This window comes from Lipotes vexillifer, unplaced genomic scaffold, assembly GCF_000442215.2.
Source record: "Lipotes vexillifer unplaced genomic scaffold, Lipotes_vexillifer_v1.1 scaffold83, whole genome shotgun sequence".
NCBI lineage: Eukaryota > Metazoa > Chordata > Mammalia > Artiodactyla > Lipotidae > Lipotes > Lipotes vexillifer.
This window is the reverse complement of record NW_006799780.1, coordinates 3,032,414-3,042,183: the sequence shown is the minus strand read 5'-3', so window position 1 is coordinate 3,042,183 and position 9,770 is coordinate 3,032,414. Positions and strand designations below refer to the sequence as shown.

The 9,770-nt window shown below is 51.0% G+C and overlaps 1 protein-coding gene across 1 annotated transcript in view; it reads right to left on the bottom strand.

Moving 5' to 3' along the window:
• Positions 1-9,770, bottom strand: part of THBS4 (thrombospondin 4) — a 58,471-nt gene that overhangs the window by 3,945 nt on the left and 44,756 nt on the right. The window contains exons 12-19 of the mRNA XM_007471975.1: positions 8,695-8,802; positions 8,229-8,388; positions 6,799-6,917; positions 5,673-5,725; positions 2,938-3,131; positions 1,400-1,578; positions 702-750; positions 412-608 (exon numbers count right to left, since the gene is read on the bottom strand). Of these exons, the coding sequence (XP_007472037.1) occupies positions 412-608; positions 702-750; positions 1,400-1,578; positions 2,938-3,131; positions 5,673-5,725; positions 6,799-6,917; positions 8,229-8,388; positions 8,695-8,802 (1,059 nt within the window). The remainder of the gene's footprint in view (positions 1-411; positions 609-701; positions 751-1,399; positions 1,579-2,937; positions 3,132-5,672; positions 5,726-6,798; positions 6,918-8,228; positions 8,389-8,694; positions 8,803-9,770) is intronic.

The window sequence follows — 9,770 nt, the reverse complement described above, 5'->3', positions numbered from 1 at the left end:
TTGTCCCTGCTGAAAATCCATTGCTCCCCACATTTGGCCAATGAGGGCTCTGAAGTGTGCCTTTCCTCCCAGCAGGAGTGACAGAGGTAGCCTCCCAGCCCTCCTGTACAAAGCTGGCCCCATCGAGGAAACACAATACCAGTTTCCAAAAGAGTATGCCTGAAGATGCACCTCCAAATCCTCCCCACCTCTTGGGCTCTACAGGGGCTGACATTCTCACCATCAGTCACCCAGAGGGAAGCATGTAGCTTGTACGCAGGAGTGAAGGCAAGGCCCTGGATGGGCTCCAGTGTGTTCCCTAACTTGAATGCTGGCACGAATGCATCAATTCCTTAGATGAATAAATGCCATATGGGAGAACACAGAATTTAAAAGGTGGGTGAAGGGCGCAGAAGAAAGGGAGATGAGTACCTTGAGCTGAATGCCAGGTTCTGCAACAGCTCGGAACGGGGTGGCCTGCCAGTACGTCTGCTCTGTCTGCTTCCACATGACCACATAGAAGCTGGAACTGTCTTGGTAACCAAAGATAAAGCCAGCATAGTCATCGTCCGTCTGGGTGTTGACGTGGAAGGTCCCTTCGAAGTCCACTCCATTAAAAGCCGTGTACCCTGTAAAGATCAAAATAGATGAGAAAAACAGACAAGCCACACGAGCTTGAAAGAGTGAATTCTGTACCAGTGGTGATGAGGCCCTGGACATACCCACTGCCAGGCCTGGATCGCTGTTCATGGTCTGCACGATCTCCATGCCCTGCAGAGAGAGTTGAAGGGGTTAAGATTAACCTTGGAGGGGACAGAATAATCTCAGAGAAGCCCAGAACCTCAGACCTCCATGTAAAGATTTCATTATCTGCGGAACTGCTCTACCTTGTTATGTGCTCAAAGAAAGCGTATCCTTAGAAAAAAACAACAAAAACCCCTCAAAGCTAAGTAGAGATAGTTTTGCTAAAACTATCACTTAAGCTGAGTCAATAAACCCTTAATTAGAGAACATATGCTTCTAATGAATGTGACCTCCTGGGTGACACTGGAAAACCTACTAAGCCTCTCTGTGCCTGTCTTCTTTAGGTCCACAGGGAGGAGGACACACCCGGAGCATCTACTGCAGAGATTAGGAGCATGGCTCTAGGGTCAGACTGCCTAGGTCCCAAATCCAGCAATCTTAGCTGCTTACCTGCAGTGCTACCGTGAGTAATCATTCAAGCTTTGTTAACACTTGAGCTCATCATCTGTGAAACGAGGCTAATGAAATAGCTCTGTCACAGGGCTGTTGAGAGGAACAAACACGACGTGGAACAGTGCCTGGCTGGAGGTCGGCACCCTCAAAATTTACCCACTACTCTCAGAAGGGCCTGTGTTGAGAGGCAACGCTGAGCCGGTGCCAACCGCATGACCCTCACCTTGTTCAGGACCACCCAATTGGGATCGATCTGGGCGTCCCCTTCAGGGTCCAGGACCACCGTCTGATAGGCCCTGAAGTCGGTCAGGGTGACCTCTGCATTCTCTGGGCACACGTCAATCCGATCGATGACCTGGTCGTGGTCGAAGTCTGTCTCGCAGATGTCCCCCACGCCGTCGCCTGCAGGGGTGGAGGAGGAGGGGGGCAGTTCAGTAATGCCTACTACCCCCAAGCCACCCCATCCGTGACAGAGGGGGCTGGGCAAAGAGCAGAGACAGCCCAAGACCCAGCTCCACGTGGAGCGAGGAGTCCTGGAAGAAGCCGTGTCTGAGCCGGCCCCGCGGTCCTTGTGGGGGGTTGGTGAACCCCCACTGCAGGTGATGAAAAGGACTTCCTAGGGACAGAGTGGAGGGCAACTGTCCAAAGATGACCTGACAAGGGACTTCCCTGGTGGTCCAGTGGTTAGGACTACATCTTCCAATGCAGGGCGTACGGGTTCGATCCCTGGTTGGGGAGCTAGGATCCCACATGCCTCGCAGCCAAAAAACCAAAACAAAAAACAGAAGCAATATTGTAACAAATTCAATAAAGACTTTAAAAATGGTCCACATCAAAAAAAAAAAAAAAGTACACTTCAAAGTTGACCTGACAGGAAACCCTGGCTGTCCTCTAGGACAGAGGTTTCACCAACTGGTGGATCTTTTGTTGTTGTTGTGGTGGTGGTGGTGGTGGTACGCGGGCCTCCCACTGTTGTGGCCTCTCCCATTGCGGAGCACAGGCTCCGATGCACAGGCTCAGCGGCCATGGCTCACGGGCCCAGCCGCTCCACGGCATGTGGGATCTTCCCGGACCGGGGCACGAACCCGTGTCCCCTGCATCAGCAGGCGGACTCTCGACCACTGCGCCACCAGGGAAGCCCCAACTGGTGGATCTTAAGGCTGACCTTACGTAAGCAAATGTCTACAGTACTTTCTGGACTATGACACATAAAAAGCAGGGAAATTATGGTCACCAAAATCTAAGAGTAATTTACAGTGATCCTTAGGCTGAATATAGCCCAGTGTCTTTTGTCCAGCTGAAAGATGGTATTAAAATTTGAATTTGCATACTGGGATGGGCATGCCCTCACCAACGCACCACCATGCGTCCTCACCACTGTCCTCACCACTCTGCTGTCTCATTTCTGGCTCTGTGCATACCTTTCCTTAACAGCTCGGCCCCTGCAGGCATCAGGCATCACGCAGTGCTGCAGTGCCCTCCCCTCCATCCCGCTCCTGCCCTGTGACTCTGGCGAAAGGCACGAGCAAGATGGTGGAGGGGCTCTCCAAGCCCCGATGCGGAGCACGTGGCTGCTTCCCTGCCCCGTGTGGTCTCACCCTAGGGCTGCGCAGGAGCAGCTCTTCTCTGACAGTTGGAGACTGGTGTCTAGCAGATGTCTACTGTCCACACAAGCTGTGGCTGCTCAGAGAAGCTGGGGCCCTGGCAGAGGTGGGCCACCATGTGCCTGGCTGAAGGGAGCCCGGGGCTGAGCCCACTTACTGTTGCTGTCCTCCTGGGCAGGGTTGGGGACCAGCCGGCAGTTGTCTGGTCCAGGGGGCATCAGGTCTGGGATGCCGTCATTGTCATCATCGTCATCACACTCGTCACCAATTCCATCCTTATCAGTGTCCAGCTGGGCACTGTTAATGACAGTGGGGCAGTTGTCTGTACTGTCCTGGTGCCCGTCTCCATCACTGTGGGAGAAAGGAGAGGGGGTTTGCGTCCCAGTTCAGCAGAGGACACGAAGAGTCCAGTTCTCAGGAGGGAGAGTTTGGGTTTGGGGTCTTAACCAGGCTTGGTCTTTTATCACCCCCACAGGTCCTTAGATGAGGCTGCCTTATGGGCCTCAGAGACCATTTCCCACTTCTCCAACCTGTTGAAACAAGTAGATCATTTTCTATTCAAAATAAGGGCCAATTTCTGTGATTTGGTGACCAGATGCTCCTTTCAGTCCCCAGGCACGACTGTGACCCCCGACAGAGAAAGTGGGAGGGGAACAAAGTGAGGGGCAGTGGACTCACTGCCCGCTGCGAGTCCTGGCTCAGCTGCGCACCAGCGTGGGGCCCTGGACGTGACACTTACCCCTCTACGGCTCAGCATCCTCCCCTGTACCATGGGAATAATAACAGCCTACCTCACAGGGTTGTTAGGAAGACTGAATGATTAAGTGATTAGAATTTTGCATGTTACGTTTTAATATAAGAAAAACACTTCTAAGTGCCTGGCTCTTGGGAAGCCCTATGGTGTTTCCTTTTCTGTGACTCTTCACCACGCCCGGCCAGTAAGCCTGAGAAGCGTCAGATGGGAATGCACAGGGAGAAGGGCAGGAACAGCGGGGCCGCCCTTCCCAAGAACTGAGCACGTAGGCCGGGCTCTGCCCTGGGCTAACGCACTTCTCAGAACCCTCGTTCTCTGCCCACCTGACATTCCTTCTTTCCAGGCCTAACGGCCACCTGAGGATGAGTCTGCCCTGTCCCCAGGCTTCCCTGAGTTGATGGAGGCCTCCCACGGCTACTCTGGATTACAGCAGATACTCCTTTCACGGGCGCCACCCACAGCCCATCCTGGACCAGCAACTGCCCCACGCCATCCACAATGGGACAAGGAAGGGAAGCCAGGGGCCAGTCCATGCCCTTCAGGCCAATGCTTCCCAGATGGGTCCCAGAGAAAGTGAGGTCAACCCCGACAGGCAGAAGGTGACAGAACTCCAACAGTGGAATTCTTGGGCATGTGGCAGGGCTGCTTTCCAAATCATAAGATTGAGCTATTTCCATTAGCAGCCATTCCATATAGCCCTGAACATTTTTATGCAAAACAAGCAGTTTCTGTCCTCAAGTTTGTGGGAATTAAAATGTAGTGGAATGAGTTATTTATTTTAGGCAGAAAATCTAGAGGCTGGTGGGACAGGATATTTTAGAAATCACTTAGATGGCACTGAGAGAGCAGGATGACCTGCAACAGGGAACATTCTTGATGTACATTATTGAGGGAAGTTGTCAGGGTACCAGTCGCATCTTCCCCTCAAAAACGGAGACATCCTATGTCAAACTGTCACCGACTTGCCTCTCCTCTCCTCATGCTGTGATAACACTAATACCTCGGTTACCATTTTCTGCAGGTCATCTGAGGGCCAGCACTGCAGGTAGGAGCTTTACCTACATTATCTTTCATTTTTACCATCACTTGGCATTTAATTCTCTCTACTTTGCAAATGAAGAAATCGAGACTCAGAGACTGAGAAGTCTGTTGACGTTCACTTAGCTGGCATGTACTGTGCATTAAGGACACGGAGCACAAGGACTTGATAGGAGCTGTCCTTGAGCAAGGTTGGGCTTGGGCGCTGCTGCCTGTAGGGCAGCCTCTGAGAAGAGGTTGAGAAGGGCAGCTATGTTTCTTCCTGCTTTGCCTTTTAGACTCCTTTCCCTCTCTCACCCCTGTCCTGATGCCCCTATGATTCCCTACAGAGATGAAAGGGTTTAGAGTCTTGGATGGCAGGTACCTCTAGGGCAGAGCTGGCCATGCCTACATTTTTGATGTTCCTATAGCATCTGATCCAGCCCTGTGTCTTAACGTAGGACTCCATCCATGTGGGGCTAGAAGGGCTGACAACATTCATTTGCATAGAACAACTCCACCCAAATAAAGAAAACTGAAAGAAAAAATTCCAAGGACAATGAAATAACAGTGATTCCCTCAGCACACTGACAGCTCTCTATTTTGGGATTATGGTGAAGCTTTCCTGAGCTGAAAGAATATAACAGCAAAAGAGCTAACATCTATGCAACAGAAACTGTAATATGTACTTTCCATAAATTAACTCAACTTTCACAATAGTCCTAAGAGCTACATTCCATTTCCATCCCCATTTTACAGATGAGAAAATGGAGGTACAGAGAGATGAGGTAACTTGCCTAAGGTAAGCTGATGTGTAAGAGGAGGAGCTGGGATTTATGTCTAGCTGTGTCGCTCCAGAGCCCATCTCTAAAGCATGATGCTACACCACCTCTCCTGTGATAGAGTCTCAGTTGCTTGAGTGCCTAGTGGCCCCTCCTGGTACCGTCAAGCCCCCCATTCATGGAGGTGCAGTGACCCTGACCAAAGACAGGGCTATTGTCCCTCCAGCAACTCAATCTGCCCAGAGAGATCCCAAAGCCTGGTAGCAACAGAGAGCTCTGAAAGAGAAAACTTTCTCTGGAATTTCCATCAGCCCTATGCAGCTGGGAAACATGCCATACCTGTCCTGATTGGTGTCACAGGAGTCCCCAACCAGATCGTTATCCACGTCAGACTGCAAAGAGAACAAAACGTGTTATTTACCCCATGGGCCTGCACAGAATGTTCCAGAGAAGGCAGACCCAGCCCATCATCACTGGATCTCAGGAATTATTTCTCTGGAATTGGGGTGCTGCAAACTGCAAAAGGACAACACCATATTGGTGTAGGCACAATGCTGAATTTTCAAAAAAGCCTTCCAAAATATCAAGCTCCAAGGATGGGCTGCCTACACACCAGATGAGCTGATTGGAGAAGGGCGCTGGGGCAGCATGGTGGCAGGTGGAGACGTGGCACTCTGGCACGGGTTGGAAGGGAGCCAGCCACAGGCACGGGGACGAGGCAAACAGATTTTGCTTTGCTTCTGCATTTTGGAATTGAGCCAGAATGGGAGTGAGTCAGAGGGCAATAATGACGCCCCTGTCTCAGGGCTTTAAAAATAAGTGACACATCATACCCAATTATCCAGACAGGAAGGAGGAGAGAGAAGGGAAACAGCACATCACTGACTGAACCCAATCTGAAATGTCCATACATAGGCTGTTGTTGGGATTTGGGGATGAAAGGGACATGAGGCTCCCAATGGTTAATTTCCACATGGCATTTTCCTTTCAGCAAAAAAAACCCAACTTGTTTTGGGCATCATTAAACTATTACTGGGACTTCCCCGGTGGTCCAGCAGTTAAGACTGTGTGCTCCCAATTCAGGGAGCCCGGGTTCGATCCCTGGTCAGGGAACTAGATCCTGCAACTAAAGATCCCGCACACAGCAACGAAGAGCCCACGTGCTGCAACTAAGACCTGGCGCAGCCAAACGAATTTTAAGAAACCCCAAAAACTCCTATTCCTAACCTCACAGGGACTTCACAGCCTGTAAGATTAGTCCAGAAGGCCTCAGATCTCCTGTAATGTTCTTCCCATCACCTCCAGGCTTAAGTATACAATTTCACCACCTCTGCTGTTAGGTATAAGGCAATAGCAAAGAACTGGGCTGGCAGGTTCGGCTGGGTTCTTCCAGACACGTGTCTTACATGAGTCTCTGCATTGGGCAGTTCAGCCTAGAGTTTGGATGCCCCTGGATCCTACTAACCTGGTTAGGGTTGCTGACATCAGGACAGCTGTCACAGGCATCCCCCACGCCATCACCATCTTTGTCCTGTTGATCACGGTTGGGAACTTTCTGGCAGTTGTCCAGGATGTTTTTTATTCCTATGAGAAAGGAATGCTTCCCTGAGTCAGGCGAACATCACAGAAAGGTCTGGAGCACAGATTTCCAGGTGCTGTAGAGATCAGGCCAGCACATGGCACACAGTAGGTAATGTCTGCCTGGGCCATCCTCAGAGAGCCATACCTTTTCCAGCAGTTACCTGGAGGTAATGTCAAAGGATGGATTCTGGGAGACTTAAAAGAAGAGTGACCTGAGGCATTTATCCACTGAGTTAGAATCTGTTGAAGATATCAAGGGCTATCACTGCAACCAGATGAGGGGGTCATGAGGGCTAGGTGGGCCGACCCTGGAGAGGGAGGACCTCACGGGTGTGTGAGCTATGACAAGGGCCCCGGGGCTCAGGCAGTGGTGTGCTGGAGTCAGGCCAGTCATACCCATTTCTCCCCAGCTTCCCGTTCAATCATGTCATCTCCTCTTGGTACCTTGGAACCAGTGATGTTGGGAGTGGTATTTACATAATGGAAACTGGCAAATGCCACAACTCGGGGCGGTTTTTGTTTGTTTCGCTGAGCTGGTTTACCATCAGTCAGGCTTATAGAAGGTGGGCTCGTGTTTTAGAGACATGTGAATGGTCTGGAGTGTGGGGTGTGTGTTGGTTAGTGGTGGGTGTAGTGTATTTCTAAAAGGAAATTCCTTCAAGGTCCTGTGTTGTGATGTGTTTTTCAGCAACTATCGGATCCAGCCTATACTTTGATGATAGTCACCTATATGTTACGGAAGTTATAGAGGAACAACCGTCCTCCCTCACGGCCTGTGAGGCTCCAGAGTTGTGCTCCAGAGGTGCTATTCACACAGACCACAATACGAGGCCCCTTCAGTGGGCCCTGGAGCTGGGTGATGTAGCCGCCCTGCCTGACAGCTCTTCCCAGGCTCCTGGGAAATGCCCGAGTCTCTGCAGGAGGAGCCTGACCCAGGGCTGCTGCCCATGACCCTGCTCAGCCCCTCTACCTCAATCCTCCACTTCCAGGACCCTTATGCATTGAGAAGGACGGTGGGGAGGGAGGAACGCTGCAGTCTGGGAAGACAGATGCCCTACAAAGTCACATCGCTGACAAGACACTGCTCGAAGGGATTCCTACGAAGTTTCTGGCAATGATGTGGAGTTCCCAGAACACCAGGGGTCTTCTTCCACAGCAACAAGTGGGCCTTGAGGCCGCCAGGCACAGGCCATGTGGAACCCCCTGGAGCGGAAAGGCCCTCAGAGTCAGTCATTCTATTCCTGCTCCTAAGAGAGAACAAGGGGAAAAAGGACAAATGAGTCCCAAGTAAAAGGCTAAGCAAGACACACCCACCATCTCCATCCATGTCGTCGTCGCAGGCATCTCCTTTTCCATCCCCGTCAGTGTCCTTCTGGTCATTATTTAGGACATTCCGGCAGTTATCACAGGCATCCCCAAAGATATCTTTGTCACTGTTCCTCTGGTCCACATTGTGAGTCAGGACACAGTTGTCCTAAAGGATCAAAAGACCGACGTTAACTCTGACTTTTACTGAATCCCCACTGTGTGCCTGGTCCTGCGGTGGATGCCAGCCAACCTTCCCCCGACTGGCATGAGATGTCACAACTCAGGAGGCCCAAGTTCATCAGTTTTATAAACATTTCAGAATCTTAGAATAAAAAACTGCAGTGCCATGGGAACGCAGGCATGGAAACAGACAGTCGGGATGATTAATATAAATAGTTGACTTCACAGCCTTTCTTCCACCATCCCTGGTATGTGGCAATTCATAGGCCCTCCCAGCAAAGCAGGTACCTACCTGCTCATTCAAGATCCCATCTCCATCAGCATCCTCGTCACAAGCATCTCCAAGGCCATCTCCGTCTGCATCCTCTTGGCCGGAATTTGGCACATACTTGCAGTTGTCCTAAGTTGGGGAAACACAGCTCAGAGACACATCTACATTTATATTTTTTCAACTTTACTGAGGCATAACTGACAAATAAAATTGCAAGACATTTAAAGTGCATAATGTGATGATTTGATATACGTTGATATCGTGAAGGGATTCCCCCCATTGAGTTAATTAACATATGCATCACCTCACATGTTTATCTCCCCATTTTTTTTGCTGAGAACATTTAAGTCCTACTCTCTTAGCAAATTTCAACTATACAGTACAGTGTTATCAACTACAGTCACCATGTTATACATTAGATTCTCAGATCTTATTCACCTCACGGCAGAAAGTTTGCACCTTTTCATCAACGTCTCCCCATTTTCCCCATCCCCATCTCCATCTGTCTTAAGTCAAAAACTATTTCTGCCTGTGCCTGTCTGGCTTTTTTTTTTTTGCGATACGCGGGCCTCTCACTGTTGTGGCCCCTCCCGCTACGGAGCACAGGCTCCGGACGCGCAGGCCCAGCGGCCATGGCCCACGGGCCCAGCTGCTCCGCGGCACGTGGGATCCTCCCGGATCGGGGCACAAACCCGCGTCCCCTGCACCGGCAGGCGGACCCCCAACCACTGCGCCACCAGGGAAGCCCTGTCTGGCTTTTTTTAAAAAAAAAATAAATTTATTTATTTTTGGCCGCGTTGGGTCTTCATTGCTGCGCGCTTTCTCTAGTTGCGGTGAGCAGGGGCTACTCTTCATTGCGGAGCATGGGCTCTAGGCACACGGGCTTCAGTAGTTGTGGCACGTGGGCTCAGCAGTTGTGGCTCGCGGGCTCTAGAGCGCAGGCTCAGTAGTTGTGGCGCACGGGCTTAGTTGCTCCGCGGCATGTGGGATCTTCCCGTACCAGGGCTCGAACCTGCGTCTCCTGCATTGGCAGGTGGATTCTTAACCACTGTGCCACCAGGGAAGTCCCTACCTGTCTGGCTTTATTGTTTTTTTTT